Source organism: Carassius auratus, chromosome 6 (genome assembly GCF_003368295.1).
Source record: "Carassius auratus strain Wakin chromosome 6, ASM336829v1, whole genome shotgun sequence".
NCBI classification, from domain to species: Eukaryota; Metazoa; Chordata; class Actinopteri; order Cypriniformes; family Cyprinidae; genus Carassius; species Carassius auratus.
In genome coordinates this window covers 20,215,705-20,237,884 of record NC_039248.1, presented here as the reverse complement: position 1 = coordinate 20,237,884, position 22,180 = coordinate 20,215,705, and the positions used below count along the sequence as shown (strand labels likewise).

The window sequence follows — 22,180 nt, the reverse complement described above, 5'->3', positions numbered from 1 at the left end:
TAAAAATATTAAAATAGAAAACGGTTATTTTAAATGTTAATATTTTTAAATCAAATAAAGGGATAAATGTAGAATTTTGTGCAAGTAGAATAAAAGACTTTCAAAACACATAAAAGTAATAATAATAAAAACATTACTGAACCCAAACTTTTAAATGGTAGTGTTTAACATACATGTATTTATGTTACAGTATTTTTTGCTAATAATAATATAAGAATACATTTTTCTTAATAATAATAAAAGCTATACCAATGAAAAGTAAATAACTGTTTAAAAAATCTGAAGTAAATACATTTTACCACTGGGTGGCAGTGTTGCATTTCCTTTAAATAAAGGAAGCACTCAACTCATGGCTTGCCAGCTTCATGTGGCTCTTTTGTGAAAGCAATGAGGCTCATAGTCTCATGTTTTCACCAAAATTGATCTTTAATATATTTCCAAATGTGTCAGAATGTATCTTATGTCTTGCACTATGAAGTTGCACTATGTTCAAAAGCACCTACACTTTAAAACAGTTCTTCCTACTTCAAATAATAAAAAAAAAACATAGTTTACCATGACTTACTGATCACATAATTTCTACAATGTATTTTTCCAAAATGCTTCTGAAAAAGCAGAGTAGTAAAGCCCGTTGAATTTCTAGAGCGGGACTAAAAATGCAAAGTTCCTATTTTGAAGAATAGTATGGGAATGAAGTGTTTTGTAAATGCTGCGTTTCTCTCACCTTATCCGTGAGTGATATGTCACACTCTGGTCTGTCCAGCAGTATTTTGGCTATCTCAGTATGACCATGCTCACAGGCACACATCAGGGCAGTGGATCCATCCTGGTCCTGTATGTTCACATTAGCACCACAGTCCAGAAGAACCTGGACCATCATCGTCCGGCCATGACTAACGGCAAGCATCAGTGCTGTCTGCCCTGACTAACATGGAGTAATAAAAAAAATCTTAGTTGTCTGGTACAGCAAATGTTTGTAGGCCTACATGAGTAAAAACTTGTGTGTTTTTGCAGTACTGGATATTGTGCTGTATTGCTGTGTGTACCTGGCTGGCTCGAGCATTGATTTTGCCCATTCTCAGTAGCTGCTGAGCCACCTCCATGTCCTCAGGGCTCTCTGCCGCAGTAAGAGCTGCCAACATTATAGCAGTGTAGCCAGCCTTGTTCTGGTGATCCACCTCACACAGTCCTAGTGAATATAACATTAAAGAGAACTGTGGTATATCCAAGAGTGAAAGCGAGTGAAGACAGAAGATGAGCATTTAACACCATCTGCTTCCATTCTATGAAATATATATTGATACACACACAAAAGACAAGAGTGGAAACTGCTACTATAAATGTAAAAATAATATAAAATTGCTTTAAATGTAAAAACTTTAATTGGACAACGGACTAATATATCCAAACCAATTAATCAGCTTATTTTTTTGGACATTTTGGGATTATTTAATAATGCCTGTTCAGCAGTTAAGAAACAGTAATGACATCTATCTTATATTTCATAATATTAAGATTTTATTGTATTTTTTTACAGCATAAATGCTGTCATGCAGCTCTCTAGATTCAGGCATCTTGCTATCAAAAAACTGATATTACCTGATTCCTAATTTAAATACAAATTAAAATTAAAATGCTGATATTTCTTAGGTTCACCTTGGTCTCTCACCTGTGTCTAGTAAGAGCTTGACCACAGAGAAGTTGGAATGGGACACACTGTAGTGCAGTGCCATGTTTCCATTACCATCAGCCAGGTTTACTATATAGCGCAGCAGAGTGGGAGTGTGGTAGCCCACCTCCCTCAGGTACAGCGTGACCGTCTCTGTCTGAGAGTCCTTCTGACTGGACACGCGAAACCACTCCTGATACAACAGCATCAGAACCTGCCTCTGAGATACAACAGTCAAGAGTCAAGTCAGCTCACTCAAGTACTTTAAAATGACATCATTATTAAGGTGCATTTATTTTCAACCTTAACTGCTTACCATGTCTTTATTTGGGGAAGCAACTTCAGCCATGCGATCTTTCAGGAAATGACAAGCAGCCATGAAGTTCTTATCAACTAACTCACTGCAATGACACAGATTTAGCTGTAATTTAAATCACAGGGACACATCAAACTCATAAATAACACAACAGTGTCTTTTCTGCAGGCTAAAAAAACTTTTTAAAACTTATTAAATCATGCATCAATCAAGACAAATTCTGTAAAATCACTGTCAAATACAGATTGGCTGCAGACCTGAGCCCCAATAGAATATCTGTATTTGATAAATATGAAATAGAATTCGGTTTGGTCATTTGAATCTTGGTAACATTAGTTGAGAATAACTCGTATTAGACTGGCCTCTCAAGCAAATTGTTACCAATATTTAAATGGCATAGACATCTTCATTTGAATAACACAAAAATCTTCATGTACTTCTGGCACATGCAAATTCTGGAAAAGTTCTGTCGCTTGAGTATGAATCGTGTTTATCATTTTACATTCGGTATGTGTGTTTTTAGACCCTTGCATGTGTACTGGTGGGCCTAAAATTGTAAAAATAATTTAAAAACATATTTCTTTGATGGCTACGCTAAATTTTCAGCAGCCTTTACTTTAGTGTCACGTGATCGTTCAGACATCATTCTGATATGCTGTTTTGCTGCTCAAGAAACATTTCTTAGTATAAAGTTGTGCATTATTTTAGCACGATAAATATTTTAGAGATTCTATTCTGAGTAGAAAGTTCACAAGAACAGCATTTACTTGAATGAGAAATCCTTTGTAACAAAGAAAGAAAGAAAGAAAGTCTTACTCTACCCAAAGATTGACATTAACTGTATGATACTATAACATATTAATGGTTGGAACTTGTTGCAGAAGAATATCTTATATGGTTTATTAATATTAACTTAGAACTAAAGCATGATATAAATGGATCTTTGTGTCTGCTGTATGAGAGTGCATGCAGATGAAATTTCAACATTATCAGTAATTTGTCTGCCAACTGTACTTAAACTTTAGAAAATTTGACAAATGTATAATTACAGGATTCCCCTTACTCTCAAATTATAAATATTATAACAAAAACTTATTACAACTTTTTTTTCATAATCATAAAAGAAGAGCACACTCTCTGGCTTTCCCATAAGGCCATGTAGCTTTAAAATATTGAGTCTTTTTTTGTGAAGCAGTCCTTTAAAGCTGCGGTAGGGAACTTTTGACGCTCTAGCGGTTAATAAACAGAACTGCTTGCGTCTTGCGGAAGAACATCGTAGCCGGAACTACTTCTCTCTGTTTATGTCTATGAAGAATCACAAAGGTACTGGGTTACTCCGCCGCGGTACCCCCGAAGCAATCTGAAATAGTCAGAATATAAACACTTATTATAGGTGCACCCTAGTGATTCAGGACAAGCCAAAAACACAGATTGGAAAATGGATTCATTTTGTACTCGCTTATTATATAAATTTTTCTACATTTTGAACACAAACAAAGTTACGGAGCGCAGCTCTGATTGGTTATTTTTTACCGGGAGCGATGGAGTTTCTGCAAATGGCAATAGGACCACTGGGAGGAGCCAGAGGAGCTTGATTTTTTTCCACAGATTATCTGTCTCATATTCTACTGTCAGGACATAATGACAGGTTTAATAAATATGTAAAAAATATTTTTTTTACAAAAGTTCCCTACAGCACCTTCAAGTGGACCAGTGACTGGGCATATTAAACTTGTCACTCAGCACTTGTACTTTCCTGCCAGATGATGGACAGAACAAAAGGCAAGACTGTGTCTGATTCATAACAGAGGCTCCTACTTTGGGAAACATGCAAAAAGGGTCACTGTACACTTTAATGTGTAAAGCGATCTCATATAATGAGCTAATAAACTAATGAAAAGGTAAAGGGGATTAGCACAAAATAAAAGTCCTGGGGATCTTGCTTACTCTTTGAAGGTTTGTCCATGACAGAGATGCCATTTCATGTAGAGCATAATATAACTTATCAACCGAGCACTTAAGCCATATGCGCTTTCACCACGGCCCTCCATCTCACCTGACAGGCTGCTCCTCCTGGGGACTCATGGCGGACTGAGCAGCATCAGGCTCCTTAGAGCCCTCTGCCCCCTTCGCCTGAACCCCATCACCTTGCTCCCCAGCAGCAGCAGCCTCGTCCTGGGCCGTTCCACTCTCCTCTCCCTGCTCCAACTCAGGCTCCGAGCTATCCACCTCCTCAACCTTGTCCTGATCCTCCTCCCCACTGGAGTCCTCACTGGAGGTGGTCTCATAGCTGGACACACAGATAACTTGAGTCAAGGGAGCTCTTTTAATTTCATCCTATTTTGCATTAGCAAACTTTTCTATGATTGGGGTTTTATGTCAAACCTGTGTTTAGTTATAACAAATTGTATTTTATTCATTCATTCATTTTTTATTTTATTTTTATTTATTTTTTTATACCAGGACATTTTAAAACAATTTGGTTTACATTCATAAGATAAAAGGGTCTTTTAATCTATATTCTGCTTAGGCTAATGGCAAACAACTGTAATTTGTTGGCTGTGAATGGACATTTAAAATTCTTGTGTTGATAAGTTGTTCAAATGAGAGGGTTGTCTGTAGGGTCTGAGGGGTTCTTATGTGTTGAGTCTGTCTGAATAATGCAACTCTTCACGGATGTTTTCAGAGGAATGGCATTCCCACAATTCCTCAGGGACATGGGTGAATGGAGGCCTATAGATGCAGGTCAGGTGATTATACATTTATTAGGGTGGTGAGTATGAGGGCCTCTTTTGAGTAGCCTACTTCAAATCAGAGACACGGAGGCCATGCATTGGTTGAGTGTTATGCTCTTCTGCTATCGTCGTAGTAATCAAGATTTCCAAATGTGATTAGTCTAATAGCTTTGCATACGGCTTATAAATGAGAGAATTGGACAGAAAATGAACACGCTAGGCAGCCAAAGGCGGCGATTCAGCGTTTTGACACTGCTATTTGTGCTCGGCTGACAGCGCTAAATAACAGAATTAAATTATGTTATGGTGGTTTGGGTCAAAACTGTGTGCAAATTCTGAAATCACCAGCTGTCATCGAACAACAGCAGTGCAGGGCCTCTCTCAGGATAATCACAGTCTTTCAGACATAGACGCAAGCCAAATCTGCCTACACTCCCACACGTCTTTTCAAATAATATTTCAAAACAGCAGTATATATAAAAGGTCATACATAAATGTCCCTTGATATTATTCACAAAATACATATTCCAGCATGTTTTGACATACTGATAAGATAAGGTCCTAACTTGTGTTTTGTTAACCATTCATGCATATTAATTCATTAATTCTGAACTGTTCTGCTCAAGGAACCAGCATATTGCAGCATAACAAAATGGGTGCCAATTCTAGAAATCTCTGATATGAGTAACTTAAACATCAGCAATTCATGGTACAGTACTACCACAAGCAAAAATAAATAAATAAATACATTTTATAAAATGTATGTAAACGTATGTTCTACCAAATATTTTTGGGGGCCATATAAAAATAAATAAATAAATAAATGCATTTCACTTTTTTTTTATTTTATTTTTTTGTCTTCCATATATTTCAACCCAAGAAAATGCATTCACATAAGTAACATTCGAAGAGCTTTTTGGTTGTTGTTGTCCATAACACATACTGTATGCAAGTTTGAATAGAAATAAGTAATGAATAAAGCATAAATGTATGATCTCTGTAAGATTGGAAATTAATTTTTTTGCACCTGAAATAAATATGTTGGTATAATGAAGGTTAAAAGTAAATATATTTTCAATATATATATATATATATATATATATATATATATATATATATATATATATATATATATATATATATATATATGTATAATAAATATATACATACACGCAATGAAATTAGAGAATTCCAACTTTATGTGCTAAAGAAATAGATCTGTTTAGCTGATTTTAACAATTCCTTTCTGATTAGGCAGGCCAGCTGTTTGCCAAACTCTATCAGGATAGTTATCTTATTGTTGAAGGCTAGTCAAATACAGCTGAGACAGAACCATCTCTGATGGCAAGCTAAACAAATCATTCATCGGCGCACACAGCATCAGGCAGACAGACAGAGACACAGCAAGAAAGAGAGAGAGGGACAGAGAGAGGACTTTGTTCTTTGTGTCATCTCACTAGGCCTCACTCATCATGCATCAGCTCTCGCAGAAAACAATGCCGACACCTCATGGCCCATTTCAAACAGATCACTGTGATGAAGATGAAACAGATTAAGGGATGCAAAGAGACAGGCCGGACATCTGATGTCATGGATGTTGATGAAATAGGCTCATCCTTCAAAGCTTCACAAAATACTAGAAGTTGTGATCCTGGGGGAATTAGTAAATGTAAGGCATAACCTTCATTTATGTTTCCCATTAGACTTTTAGGAGTTTTACACAGATAGCAGGTGATTTTATGAAAAGCAGTACCGTTTTGCTGCATGCAGATAAGGATGCCAAAAAACTCACCCTCCATTTACGCCAACAAACTTCAAGTTCTTCTTCGCTCCTCCGTTGCCCTGTTTGTCAGGACAACCGTTCTTCTTCATGATGGATTTGAGGCCTGATACGGGGGAGATGGTCAGATATGCGAAAATGTAAGCCAAGTGTGCACCTGTTCATCATCCCTAGCACAAACTTAACTCTATGCATAACACAATCCATTTGTCCAACCTAAAAATAAAGAAGTCTAGGAGATATTACTTTTGAATGTCTTGAAATGCTTTCACTAGAAGTAATGTAAACAACAAATAGCTGAACCAGGCACTTGCTGTGCTCCACAGAGTGGGTAAGTCAGATGTACTCATTCATAATGTAGCACACCAAACTGTCAAAACAACTGTTTAGAGTCACAGAGGTAGTTATATTTTAAAAGAAATAAAAAGAGACCACCATTCTCACCTATACCACAAGAGATGCTCATCAGTCATGTGGTCGTAAAAGAGATAGAATAGTACAAAGCATTTCCAGAGATTTGTTCCCTAGTGTTTGTCTGAGATGGCTGAAGAGAACAGAGGTGTGTAACAACCAAAGTAGCCAGGCCCAGTGGATGCAATTACAACATAACACAAGACATCAAAGAGTTTGAAAAGCTTCTGGGAACTACAAAAAAGCTCAAAAAGTCCCATGACACGGTGTGACACACAAAAAAAGGTCTGGATCAAAATTAGCCTCAATTTAGTAAAACAGGTTGCTTTTAAGTGACCATGGTTCAATATTCAGTGAAATTGCTGAAGAACATAATTAGAACAACATAGTATGATTAACTGTTGTTGCAAAAATAACAATGGGTGCCAGTATTTATGAGACCGCATCATTTTGCAAGCATTGTAACATGAGCCAGATGCTTTTAAATGGTCAAAACACATGTCCTAAATTGTCTTGGCATACAGTGAGCAACTTCAATATGACTGTGTCCCTGCCTTGCAACAGACGGGTTTCTGTGCCACACATGAATACATAATCAGGCAAAAATTTGCATATTTGAACTTATTATTTCAAGTTGACTTTCACATGTCTTTAGCGATTAAGATTGTCATCTCTAGCTCCAAAACCTTCTCTTCAAACTCAGCAAGGCCTGTTTCACATATCTCCTAAGTAGTTTATTTAGAAGTATGGGTCAACTTCTTTTATTAAGCTGGAATTTTTGCTAGTTATGATTGGACAACACGATGTCAATAGTATTAGTAAGTGCTTGAATGTAAAGTATATGAACTGTGTAAAAATTTAGTATAGGGACCGATTCTCACAACTAACTAGTTGCTTATTAGCATGTCTATTATTAACATATTGTCTGTTTATTAGTACTTATAAAGCACATATTCTTCATGACCATATTCTACATCCCTAATCCTAATCAATATCTGAACTTTATAACAACATACCTTACAATCTATTAATAAGCAGCAAATTAGGAGTTTACTGAGGAAAAAAGTCATAGTTAATAGCACGAATTGGACCTAGAAATAAAGTGTGACCATGATTGTATAGTATTTGTATTTTTCATATGATTGGACAGACACTGAAAAATATTATATCGATCTTGTCAGTATGACTATATGGAATGAGACCTAATCTTACCTGATTGTCGTTCAGTTCCTCCTTTCTGAACAGGTGAGTAAAAGGCAGACAGGGCACTGAGGGACCCTCTCAGGTGGCTTTGAATTGAGCTTATTTTGGAAGAATGAGGTTTCTGAGAGCTCTCTCCTTTTGCATCTTGGCCCCCACTTCCCAGGCTTGCCCACTGCTCATTAAGAAGCCCTTGTATACGATTAACAACCTGACCAATTGCAGCAGGAGAAGCTGTGGCTTCAGATGCCCTTCGAGACTGAAGTTGAGGTTCCTGTCCTTGTGTTTCTCTTGGTTCCTGCTGTGTTTGCAAATCCGAAGTTCTTCCTTCTCGTGCTTTGTCTGTGACTGTGCTTTCAACAACCGGACACTCCTTAGATTCGGTCTCTTGGACTGTGGGCTTAGGGACTTCATTTTCACTGCCCATAGTCTCAACCATGGCACACTCTACCATGACATATTCTTCAGTGTCACTGTCTGCAACAACGATTTCACTGACTTTGGTATCTATAATCCGGCTTGACACACTATCTTTGATATCACCCTCTTGTTCTTTGTCAGACTCTGTCTTCTCTAGCATTTCAGAGACCTGTTTACCACTGTTAACTTCTAGATTACCCTGGCCTTCAGTCTCAATTGCCTGGTCAAACATGAGAATCTCTACCCCTACAATTTTCTCTGCTGTAGTGACTTGTGCTAATATTTCAATGTCTCGAGCTTCTACTATATTTGTCTGAGTGCTTGAGCATTTAAAGTCTGTTTCTTTGGGTCCCTCAGCTGGTTGAGGTTCTGTTGCGATTCCTTTCTCTACTACACATTTGCTGTCTGTACTGACTGATACATCACATGTCACAACTGGTTCAGATAGTGGCTCTGTCTCGATAGGACCTTGAACTTTCTGCTCTTTCACTTGATCAGTCAGTTCCTGTATTCTCTGATCCTTTTGTTGATTCTCATCCATCTGTTCTCTCAGTAAGGCATTTGTCTTTTCTAACTCACAATTGGCCTTGTTTAGACTCTCTTCCAAAGTTTTCAATTTTGCTTCCAGCTCCAGGTTAGTGATACATTTCTGTTCAGCAGGTTGGGCTATTGTAATTTCTTCGGTTGTAATTACACTTGGTCCCTCAACCATCGCAGTGTCTTCTTTAGTGGATGTACATTCAGATGCAGCAACAGATTCCTCTGATTCTGAAATCCCTTGTGACTGTGTAGACTGTTTATCTTCCAACAACGTCTCTGGAGATCTATCCTGCTTTTCTGCTTGCTCTGAAAGACTCTTTGGTGCTTCTTCTTGAAGTGCAGACTCCTGTAAAAGTCCCTCTGCTTCATCTGGATCAGTTGGAGTTTCTGCTTTGTCTATGAGTATTACTGGGACAGACACTGGAGCTGGCACTTGTTGCTTCTCTGACTCTGTATCAGTTACTTTTTCAGACTCCTGCTCTACAGTAACCTGCACCACAAAATGTTGTTCCTGTTGTTCTGTGGTTTTGTTGGACTGTACTGCTTGAACCATTTCAGGATCAGCTGCAGTATCTGTGTAAATGGAAGGAGCATCTTTCTTTTCACTTACAGCTGGAGGAACAGCACTGTCTTGTGCACCAATTTGAGGAACCTCACTCTTTTGCTCAGATTTGTGCTCTTGAATTCTTTGAAGCAGTTCTTCCCTCTCCGTTCTAAGAGAGCATATTTGAGCCCTCAACTCAGGGATGGTCCTGACTTGCTCTTCTAACTCCCGCACCCTCTTCAATGCAGCTGTGATCTGTAGATGCAAGCTGGCCCTGTCCTGGGGAACACTGCCTCTCCTGTCACCACCATCCGCTGGTCGAAAAAGCCTCTCAGCTGAGCCATTCTGTGATTGGGAACTCTGCTCATCAGTGGAATCTGAACCTTTCCTACGTGGAACATTAATAGGCATACTAGACGCTCTTAAAAGGTGAGGCCTAACATTAAGACTCATAGGCTGTTCGTTATCAGATGAAGTCTGTACTTGAGATACTTCTGCTGCCTTTGGTGAGGGGTGGTAAGAACTCACAGGTTTCTTTGACTGGCTGGCAGGGGAGCTTCCACCGGTGCTACTGCTACCACTAGTGGCATCACTGGCTCGGAACTCAAAAAGCTGCTGGACTTCAGTAACACGTGACTTGGGTTTGGACCCTAATGTGGAAGTATTGGCCCATGTGTCTTTGGCTAGAGGTCGAGCTCCGTGCCCAGGAAGGCTGAAGTTGCGTGGCAGTGTGCTGTACTTTGGGCCCCTGTTCTTGCGTTGGATGTGCACCCTCTTGATTGTGTTACCTTTCTCTATGTCATCTACATACTTCAGGAAGTCCAGATCCAGGTGAAACCCATAGGGGGTCTCCACAGAATATGGCAGCTGTTTACGCTGTACTCCACTGTCTTTGGCCTTGGAAGAAAAGCCATTTGCTGAAATACAGGAACATATAACACATTTTGCATTCTCTCATTGTAATTCCAATTCAAGCAGCCATTGTATTATTGAGCATATGGAGCAGAATTAGTCAAGACAACAAAACAGTTGATGATGCTATCACTGTGCAAGGATTTGGAAGACATTAAATGCAAACACTGTTTTGCTATCAACCCTTGTATGAAGACGAGTGGAAGGAATATATTTACACATTTAAAACTGTAAATGACAAAAAACAGTCTGGCACGCTTACCATTTTTCTTGTCCATTATTTCTGTTCTTGCAATATCATGGGTGGAATCAGTTGTAAACACTGGAAACCTGTAGGAAGATCAAATGTATAGATGTGCATATCAGTGACAACCATAATTATTTGTCGGTTCCTGTACAAGTTATAATACTTACTTTCTATGCAACATGAATTTAGATTATTTGTTTGTACCATTTTACACCACACCACTACTAAAACCACAGTGACATTGTAATTCATTCTGCTAAATTGACTCCAGATGGCTCAAAGTTTATGTGGGGTTGATTTAGGCAATGGAAAACTATTTTACCATTTTAGATTTAGGATTCTTCAGGGGCTTACGTAAGGCCGCTGATCAAAATACATCATGTTAATAAAAACTGAATACACCCTCAGGCTTCAGGTCTGCAAATCTGCTTGCCGAATGTTCCCACTGTCCTATCTTGAAGTCATCTTAACCAATATAAATGTGGCAAGAAAACATACTGCAGAGAAAGGTTGCTCTCGCTTGACTATAAGAAAACTAACTGCTGCCTTTGATTTAGCGTGGGAACAAATACATTTCAGCAGTCACTAAAGATCACTTCAATTTTTGTTATTCTAAAACAACATCATACTATAGGTTGAACTTTTAGCTTTTTAACAATGATATAATCTATTGTGTATGATTACTGTGCCATTTGGAAATTAATAATATTCAAAAGAGCCCTTTAGATGTAATTATATTGTAAAAAATATTCATGAAATGTGAGCCTTCTGGTGAAGATGGTCCTTTTCAAACCTTTTGCTTTAATGGAAACATAGTCAAACCCCTCAGGGCATGTTTGCAGATCATGAAGGGAGAAAGATTACTCAAAGATGTGTCATCTGGCTCTCATTTCAATGTTGTAATCTGAGCCAAAGGCATGGAATTTGGACAGTCTGGAAAAGGATATTCTTCATAGTTGCTATTTGACGATGTTTCATGAAATCTGGATCATTGGCTGGCTGCTGGATATCCAGATCTGGACAAACCGGCAGAGAAAAAAAAAAACTTTGACCACTTGTAGCTAAATTTACAACAACATTTTCACTATGCACCATCAAGAACAGAGCCTTCTGATGCAGCTGTTTGTACCTGTTGGAGATATGTTTTTCACAAAGTACAAGCAAGGATAGAAATATGCCTCGGTTGCTTTTTAGAAATGGGTTTTGAGCCATGGTTTGGTTGAAAAGCGCTAAACATTCTGAAGCCAAGTGGTATAACAGAGTGCCAAAACGGCATTTGGCGATCAGACCATCATTCAGCTAGCTCCCATGATTTTTGTTCACAGCACATTTACTCTAGAAAATAATGTTTTAAAATTGATGCTACCGTGAAAGAGAAACAGAGAGGAGTAGCATAGGGGTTATAGCTCTAGGGATGCAATTAGAAGGTTGCTGGTTTGGTCACCACAAAGACCAAGCCATGAGCAATCACTGTTGTGACCTTGAGCAAAGCATTTAAACCCAGGCTGATTCAGATGGACTGACCTTTTAGTAATTGTACTGTAAAGTCTGTTCGGATAAGAATGCCATTTGAATCAATGGATCTCAACTGATTTCACTTCAGGGGAACGTTTTTATATTGGACATCGAGAGGACAATTACAGAAAAAAGTCATACAAAAGTTAAAAAAAATTACAGAAATGTTGTAACTGAAACTAACTTATTGGCATACTGTAGGTTTCTTCATGGTTTTTGAGGATGAGGGTATGCCATGACTTATCTGACAAATGAATTTGGATACGGAAACTGAAATACTTAAGTTTGACTTGACATCTCTTAAGAAAATAATTATCAGATGTCATAATGCTGTTAAAGTGTTGTTGCTAGAACTATAATTAATGTAATATTGATCATCTTAATTAGACTCCTTAGTGTAGAACCAGCCTGCATTTATCCTCAGGTTTCAAGGTAAAACCCCATAATAGTGTGAGTCTGAGCTTGACTGACGGCTGAATCCCCAGAATCCGACACAGTGCAGCAAGCATGGAAAATGTACAGCTTCTTAAATCCTCCTGGAGAAGAAAGGAACAAGGCAGGGACGGTAGGGGATAAGGGGCATCCCCAACCTAAGAAATGTTTAATGTGATTCAAATACACTGTCTGTCGTTGAGTCTTAATTAGCCAGAGCTGGAATGCAGCTTGTAATTGCTGAGTAAAGTGAGGCCTAGCCACTTGTCAATTATCCACATGGAACCGAAGAACACAACACTGCCTTCTTTAATTAGATACTGAAAAAGAGAGAGAGTGAATAAGTTAAGAAGCGAGTGGGAGAGAGAGAGAAAAGAAGATGGCAAATCATGGCCACTGGAGAGAAATTATTTTAATAAGAAGACTTTCATGCAATCCTCTATTGGCCTCATTTGCAGGAATGTTTTAACTTATCAGCGGTGATTTAGTTAGGCTATTTGAGTGAGTACATCTCAAGCCTTCATGTTTCTAGTTTGTTTCAAGATCGCCTTTCCTTTGAAAGATAGTTTGTTGTGAACCAAATGTTTAGAATCAACTGTTTTAATTGCACCCTGAAAAAATCATTCAGTTTGACTGCAATACCGCATGCATTATATACATTCAATTGGTTGACCTTTTATTATCCTGCTTTAGCTCACAAATAACCCAACAAAACCATGTACTGGTAAGCTATATTCAATATATCTAATCAAATTGCAGTGAAGGAGCAGAAGGAAATCAATCTTATTTGCTGTTTTTGTTACTAGGGGCAAAATGCACACAAACGTGCACACACACAAACCACCTGCAACCCTAAAAGCTCAGCATCTAGTGCTGATTAGGAGTGCTGAAGCCTTGAAAATAAATCGAACCAAACAGAGCCAAAGGCAGCAGAAACTGCTTGAACAGCCAACAAAACAACATCTGTGGGCATTCTCAAGGCATGCCAGCTGGACAAGCAGGGAAAGAGCATTAATATTCCACATACCTGTTATTCATGATCCTCAACATAACCCTGAGATTTCAGGTCTGAGAATGCACAGATTCAATATTTTATCAAACAAAACTGATGACAACTTAAGGAATTTAAGACATAAGCAACAGTTTTTTAGCTCCATATATAACATGCTGGGGGAATATAATAAGATATTGTGGCCACTAATTAAAAATTAAATCCCACAGCTTGTTAATTTATTTTATTAACAATTTATTACAACTTATCTACAATTTAACTAAAATGAGAATGCATTAATAAAATGTGGCAATGAATAAGGGAATAAATAACGGAACTAATATTTAATTTGTCCCAATATCTATTTTGCTGCTGGTCGTGCTGGGCTTCACAGTATAGAGTAGCATGCAGGAATCAAATTATTAAGTCTGTATAATATTTTTGACATAAATATTACTTTGATATAATTGCGTTTTCTACAATTAGTTCCAGTACTCAAATTTGATTGGTTGAACAGTGCCAACAAAACTAGGCCTATTCGTCACTGTCAAGCTACAAGTTACAGCAGTAGGTGGCAACAAGTCACTTGCTGTTCCGAAATGCCTACTTTCATACTATACAGAAGGAAAAAAAAAACAGTACACCAAAATAATGGTAAGACTGAATTCATACTATTTGAAAAAATAAAGGTACGCTAAATGTATCTGGATGGCCTACTACTTCTACAAAGAATCCAGGGTGCATTTAATATACTGTTTATGTTGATTTTCATGTCTTTCTTTCTTCAGTCGCAAAGAAATAACATTTTCTGAGGAAAATATTCAAGGATGTTTTGGACTTTAATGGAGGCCCAATGGGTTTCTAAACTGCAGCTTCAAAGTGCTGTACACGATCCCAGCTGAGCAATATGGAAAAAATAGCTAAATGATTGGTCATTTTCAAAATAAATTAATAAACTAATTATTTATAGACCTTTTAACCTCAAACTCTCTTGCATTAGCTCTGTGATGTGCATGCGCGATTTCACGCATTATGTAATCACGTTGCAAAGGACACATGCAGTTAGTTCTTCGCCTGTGCACGTTGTTTTACCTTGTGTGTGTGTGTGTTTCTGTATATGTATATGTGTATGTATGTCTGCACAGCAGATGATTCTTTGACTTCATTTGTAACTATTTTTGAACAGTAACTACTTCATCTGAAATGTAAAATGTTTATTGAGTTGTAATATAAAATCAATATCACACTCACAATAATTTATGTTTATGTCAGAAGTGTGCTCTGATTTCCTCTCTAATGTTCACGATCATCTCCCACACTTTTCTTTCCCAGTAGCTCAACTCTGTTCTGTTCTGGTCCTCTGTTCTTGTCTGCTCTGTTCCCATCTAATGGCAATAAACAGATAGTGAGTGGGTTGTCTGACAGGAAGCAAAAGCTTGCTGCAATCCCCCTCCATCATTAAAGGTTCTAGATCTACACAAATGGCTCTGCAAAGCTTCATATATCTGGAGGAGGCAGAGAACACACAACATCTGTCCTACTGAGATGAGAGGAGGCCCGTAGAGAACAGTGCTGGAATGAAGGTTAGACCACCAGTGAGAAAATGTGTCCTGTTCAATATAAACTTACCAATGATGAGCAGCACAGACACTCTCATACATATGAAAACGGATGCTAATATTTTAATTAAGGATGTCAATCAATTTAATTTATTTGAATTACCTGATATGCTATTAAAATTAAATTAATTCTGTTGAAATATCTACTGTATGTACAAATCAGGAGGTATGATCAAATGTTTTAATTTTCAGTGTGTTATTTTTATACTGTACAGCTAATATGAAATAACATATGCATTCCATTTTTTCCCATTATATTATATTATATTATATTATATTATATTATATTATGTTATATTATAATATATTATGGACAGATTCTTACTATTAACTATTAACTAGTTTCTTCTTAACATGCATATTACTGGCATAATGGCTGATTACTAGTACTCATAAAGCACATATTAATGCTTTGTTCTGCATGACCAAATTTTAGATGCCTCAATCCTACCCATACCAATTTAACAACTACCTCATTAACTATTAATAAGCAGCAAATTATGAGAGTTTGAGGCAAGTCATAGTTAATATTCAGTTAACAGTGAGAACTGGTCCCCAAACTAGTGTGTGACTATTATATTATATTATATTATATTATATTATATTATATTATATTATATTATATTATATTATATTATATTATATTATATTATATTATATTATATTATATTATATTATATTATATTATATTATATTATATTATAGTTTTTATTGATTATTATTATAAAGATAAGACATGATGTAATCATTAATATTATATATTTATTTACAATATATTATTACTTGTACCAATTAACATGTTAACCGGACTATTTTAATAACGAATGCATATTGACAAAGATGCACACATTTAAATGATTACTTCCCGTTTCAAAAGATAGAAATAATGGCCTTAGTTAACCTTTCAACCATAACATTATTTGGTTGGGTAAATGAGTGAAAACAAATAACCAGAAGAGAATGTGCGAGAGGAGAGAAAGAGAGCTTTCATTATGGATTTGAAGAAAATGTCAATACATTATTCAGTCATACCCTGTTTGCAACGCTACAAGCAGACGAGTCCGAAATTCTCATTACTACTGGATTACAGAGCGAGAAGCAACACACTAAGCTGAGAGGAAGAAACAGAGACAGTCAATGTCTAACCATTCAGAAACGCAATGCATTTCAAAGGTGTTTTCTCAGAGGTGCAGACAGAAAACACTGAAGAGAAGGGGGAAGGGATGGACGGATACAGGGAGATGACAGAGAGCGGCTGGCGACAGAGAGGAGGGGGGTTATTGAGCTCCAGCAAGGGACAACCAGCTCTGTCTGTATGGATCATTCACATCCCACGGGATCCACAACAGCAGACACATACATATGGCCAGATTCCTACAGAGATAAAACCGATGCCCCATACTGATAATCATTTACAAATGCCAAACATGTTCTAAGCTGTAAGAGTACAGCACATGGTGAGAGCCAGACTAATCCACATTTTATACAAATATTAATCACCCAGTGGCTCACCTGTTTTTGCGATCGCTTTCAAAATGCACGCACACACACAAATCAAAACAAATGCACAATAGTCTCATTAGATCCTGCCTTCCTTCCGTCTTCCAGGAGGCTCCAGAAAAACAGCCCTACTTCAGTGCATCAGGAAGCTCTCCACACTATGTACTCAAAGAATTACATTAAGCAAGGTCTTATGCACACATTCACACACACAGACAAATAATGGAGAGGAGATGAGCTGGCTAAATGCCTGAGAGGAAAAACGAGCTCGGCAGTTATTCCTGCACTGCAGTAAAAGCAGCAACAGAGCCATTTAAAAACCCAGCGACACAGTCCAAGCATACATGTATTGCACAGATTCATACATGCACGAGAAAAGACAGAGAGCGCTATGACAGGCTGAGATTCTCACCTGCACTAACGTGCTACATGCCTCCTAGAGCGTATGAGAGTGTGTGCATCATCGTGAGAGATGGGAAACGATAGAGGGACAGAAAAAAGGAAAAAAGACAGATATGGAGAGGGAGAGGGAGAGGGAGAAACAGAGACAGCCCCAGAGTGACAGACGGGGGGAAGGAATTCCTCTTACCTAGCATGTGCTGTGAATGCTGCTCCCCTCCCGTCTACCAAAAACATGCAACCCTCCCTTCCTTTCTTTGAACTTCAATCTGATAATGCAAGAGGGGGGAAAGGGGGAAGATGGATTTCATAGCATTGTGAAAAAGGGATAGAGAAAAAAATAAAATAAAAAATATTTATTTGACAATTTTCTTTTAAATGTTTCTTTTAAAAGTATCTTATGTTCACAAATGCTGCATTTATTTGATAAAAAAAATTTGTGAAATAATTTTGAAATATTTGAACATTTGAAATAACTGTTTTCTATTCTAATATATTTTAAAGTCTATTAGAAAATCATTCTATTATGCTGATTTATTTCTCTAGTAACATTTATTATTATCAATGTTGCATGTCAGTATATCAATGATATATATTTTTGCATTCATTTAAAAAAAGAAATGGCTTACTGTCCCCAAACTTCATTTTAATTTAAAATAAAAAGCTTTGACTTCGAGTATCGCAGAAATAAGAAAGACAACAATTGTTTTCAATGAACATATTTTGAATTAAACGCTGCATTTTTTGTGTGCAATTGATTTTTTTCAAGACTATGAAAAAACTAAGACTATAGTTCACGCAAAAATTAAAATTCTGTCATTAATTACTCATCATTGGTGTCTATGGAGGGTCAGATAGCTCTCAGATTCCATCAAAAATATCTTAATTTGGCTTCCGAAGATTACGAATGTTACGAATGTCTTACAGGTTTGAAACAACATGAGGGTGAGTAATTAATGACAGAATTCATTTTTGGGTGAACTAACCCTTTAATGTATCAATAAGTTTTTAATTTTGTCAACAGGATATTAAAAATAAGCATAATTTAAGACATATCATCTGTTTATTAAAATGGTGAATTAAACATATCTTGTTAAAGATGTTCAGATATATTAATGGAAAACAAGACAATGGAAAGCAATACGTACTGATAAAGAAAATGAGTTTTACAGTGCATAAATACTGGAAAGACAATTTATTTGCCTATTGTGAGATATTGGTCCTAGAGGAAAAGAAAAATGAGTCAGAAAAAGCTGTGTGAGAAAGTGAGAAAACAGTCCTCATACTCTTTTGAATGTTCCGTCCACTTCTGCAGTAACTCCCCGTGACCCTCCTTTTGACAGAGACCATCTGAGAATTGAACTGGCGATGACCGGAGCCTCCAATGAAATTACCCGTGTTACTTACTTACTCACCCTCTTCCTCTTGTGTTATTTTTCCCACTTTTTTATTGCTGAAGTTAACGTCCCTTCCTCTCTCCCTGTGGCCCCATAATATATCAGAATATATCAGAATTGTGGCGGGAGCAGTGTAATCATTGGAACTGGGTGGAGGTTAACTATTAACAATGCTACACCAGATCTCCACCACAACTTATCTTCTCACAACACTTGTGCCTCAGCCAGTGCTGCTGCTCAACTGTTGACCTGTACATGCTACATTAGCATTCAGGGCTCAACAAAAATCATTGTGGGCTTAAAGAAAATTCTAGCATCATTTACTCACCCTCATTCAATCATTCCAATGCCTTTTGACGTCCTATCTTCTGTGTAACAAAATAAATGAAAATGAAAAAAATAGCACAATAAAAACACATAAGATTGGTTTCTATGACTTGTGTTATATTTCAGTTCTTTTGAAGCCATATGATAGTTTTGTATGGGAGCAGACTGAAATTTAAGTTAATGTTCACTGCAAAATTATGACATCTCTTTAGCATGTCCATGAGGGTTCTAGAGATGAGTAGCAATGTCAAGTACTTGAATAAAACATTTATTTGAGTCAGATGTTTTGGTTCTCAAAAATGGTGGTTGAATCATTTACAAATACAAATGATTTGGTTCTTGGCCTCATCATCAGACAGTTGCAACACTTAAAATCTCACCGGAAGAAAATATTTTTCAAACAATTAAAGTAATTCACCCCCAAAATGAAAAAGTTGTCATCAAATACTCACCCTCATCATTTTTGTCCAGACACTTAAAGAGGTCATGTGATGCGATACAATTTTTTCCTTTCCTTTCTGTTACAAGATCTTGGTGCATAAAGAAGATTGCAAAGACTAAAGTCTCAAATCCAAAGAGATATTCTTTATAAAAGTTAAGAGTCAACCATTCCTACCTAAAATGGCATGTTCTAATGCCCCCACATTTCTACGTCACGATGAGCTAAGATTTGCATAGCAGCGCCTAAATGTTCATGCAAAGAAAGAAGGCGTAACTTTTATTCTCGCTGTTGCCGCCGTCACCATGTTGTGGAGATGCTGTGTGTTTCATAGTGAAAACGAAGCTACTTTGTTCGGCCTTCCAAAAGAGGACACAACTAGAAATCAGTGGTTAAGCTTTATTTACAACACTGCTCCAGAACAGTTCCACCCAAATATTCAGATGTGTGTAGCACATTTTACGGAGGATGAGGACTGTTTCCTGTGAAAGTAGGCTACAATGCCGATTTCTTTCTTTCTTTCTTTCAGACTGTTCTTTCCAGAACCGATCAGTCAGATGCTTCTGACTCACAGCTTGTTAGTACGTTTTCATATTTAAAGAATTTGCCACTGATGATTCAAATGTGTTTTGAGCAGTGAAGAGTAGAGCTTGTATTTTTTTGCTTCTCTGATCGGAAATGCAGACATGGTATTTGCGCAGCACGATATGCAATGCAACGCGTAAAAAGAGTCATTATACTCAGTAATTATGTCCCCGCTGGATGCAACAAATGCATAATCACAGATTATGACCATATTTCACCTGGTCCAAAGTGAGTCATCGGCCAGTATCAGAGCCTAGATTAAAATCAGACTTGAAGAGAGGAGGAGGTGTAGAGCACTCCACATATCAAGCGTACACTGTCAGTGAAATGTACCCTGTAGCCATAAAGTGCTCTTCCTACTTCAGTCCACAGTGGTCTTGCAGACACAAATAAAAGCGAGCATTCAAACATGCATACAAAACACTCACCCACGTATTCTCACTCTCTCTGATGCATCTTTGAGGCAGACAAACTCACGTTCACTCTTCCACACACACACAAAATTGATTTTTAGATCTACTGAGAGGCCATGTCTGGCATTTATTCTGTATTGTGAGTTCCAGCTGATCTTTTAAGCAGTTAAATAAAAGTCTGAATCTTTGCTCCTGCAGTTCTTTTGACTGTCTCCTGGCTGAATTAGAGGAAAACGTCTTTAAACACACTCCGATCCCCTACATTTTACACGCGAGCTAGCTCTCAGTCAATGGCACACAAACATGCACACACTCATTAGCGTGGTTGTTGGCTGTGGGTCTACAGTGAGCAAGAGTGAGCATATAAGCAATCTATATCAGTACTGTTCATAAAATAGGTCACATAAATACACCACGCCAAAACAACCATCTTTATCAGCCATAAAAGCAGACGACTTTACACAGCGCAGAGCTGTGTACACACACTTGAGAAACTTATGGCCCTATTTATTATTTCAAGGTCCTGTAAAGCTGCAGGATATCATATCAGCCCTAACATATGTCAGACTCACATATTTGCACAGTTTACAGCATATTTTTCTATGTATAGTGTTAATAGTCTCAGATGGCATGCCCACAGACTGCCCAGAGCCTGTTTATTCACTGAATTACTGAATTAAGGCTGTGAAATACTCTGGACTTACTACTTTTAGTCAGGCAGAAATTATGAGCACATTCTCTGCTGGCTTTTTGTGTGTGTGTGTGTGTGTGTGTGTGTGTGTGTGTGTGTGTGTGTGTGTGCGCGTGTGCGTGCGTGCGTGCATGTGTGTGTGTGTATGTAATTATTTTCATGTATTTATTTATTTCATGACGATCTGCTATCTTAGTATCATCTGTTTTAAAACAATTGTCAGTAAGAAATTGAAAGAAATGGCATGCAGCCATTTTTCTTCCAAATTTGAAGAATGTTTCAATAACGAAAGTCAAATGGGGTCCAAAACAACATTGAACCCTATACTGACTTTTATTATATGTGCTGAAAAACATTGAGAAAATGTAATTCTATCTTCTTTTGTGTTCTGCAGAACAAAAAAGGCTTTGGATGATGGTCAGTAAATGATGACAAAACTGACATTTTTAGGTGAACCAAGCCATTAATACTGCATAATAGCTGTTATCTTAGTATATTTAGTTCCATTATATACTGTATGAAAATAAAAGTAATGATCTAACAATATCCAGTATAAAGTGGTGAAATCAGAGACATACTGTAAGAGCCATTATTGGAGGCAAAACCTTCACCTCTTGTGCAAATAATATGAATAAAATGCAACAGTAAGCAACAACGGATAGTTATCTAAGCCAAGACAAACATCTTTTCTCTAGGAGAAACGCCAGCCTCCTGCAAAGAAAATTGATGCAGGCTGCACATGTTCCCTGTAAAAACATGAGTTCAGTAAACACTATGTAAATTGTTCTAACAATTTCAAGAGCCCTGAAGCTTTTGAGTACCATATACACCATAGAAAAAGACTTCTGGTCTAATAAGATTTCATCAGACTAGAATGCTTGTTATTTTCCTAGTATTTATTATCATTAATAACCAGATTTTCAGGCAGATGTTTTCAAATTACAGAGTAAATTTACATAGGTACACGTTTGTTGCAGTTCAGCCATGACTATAAGTCCAGCGCATTTTCTGTGCGGATTTTGAATATACAGAAATTAAAAAAATTTTTTTAACTCTTATTAGTCGCTGAAAATATTATGAAATTATCATTTTGTTCTT

General features: G+C 37.3%; 1 protein-coding gene across 5 annotated transcripts in view; it reads right to left on the bottom strand.

Moving 5' to 3' along the window:
* kank4 (KN motif and ankyrin repeat domains 4) overlaps window positions 1-22,180 on the bottom strand; it is a 44,084-nt gene that overhangs the window by 3,938 nt on the left and 17,966 nt on the right. Inside the window, exons 1-10 of one of the 5 annotated variants that reach the window (XM_026265192.1) lie at window positions 18,517-21,113; window positions 17,421-17,499; window positions 10,790-10,857; window positions 8,124-10,532; window positions 6,513-6,606; window positions 4,042-4,275; window positions 1,986-2,070; window positions 1,670-1,889; window positions 1,047-1,189; window positions 725-925 (exon numbers count right to left, since the gene is read on the bottom strand). In XM_026265192.1, coding sequence (XP_026120977.1) covers window positions 725-925; window positions 1,047-1,189; window positions 1,670-1,889; window positions 1,986-2,070; window positions 4,042-4,275; window positions 6,513-6,606; window positions 8,124-10,532; window positions 10,790-10,857; window positions 17,421-17,467 — 3,501 coding nt within the window. In that variant the 5' untranslated portion in view covers window positions 17,468-17,499; window positions 18,517-21,113. Of the gene's footprint in view, window positions 1-724; window positions 926-1,046; window positions 1,190-1,669; window positions 1,890-1,985; window positions 2,071-4,041; window positions 4,276-6,512; window positions 6,607-8,123; window positions 10,533-10,789; window positions 10,858-11,638; window positions 13,460-17,243; window positions 17,377-17,420; window positions 17,500-18,516; window positions 21,114-22,180 lie in introns of those variants that run through there. The other 4 variants (XM_026265193.1, XM_026265195.1, XM_026265196.1 and 1 more) reach the window with 4 other exon arrangements.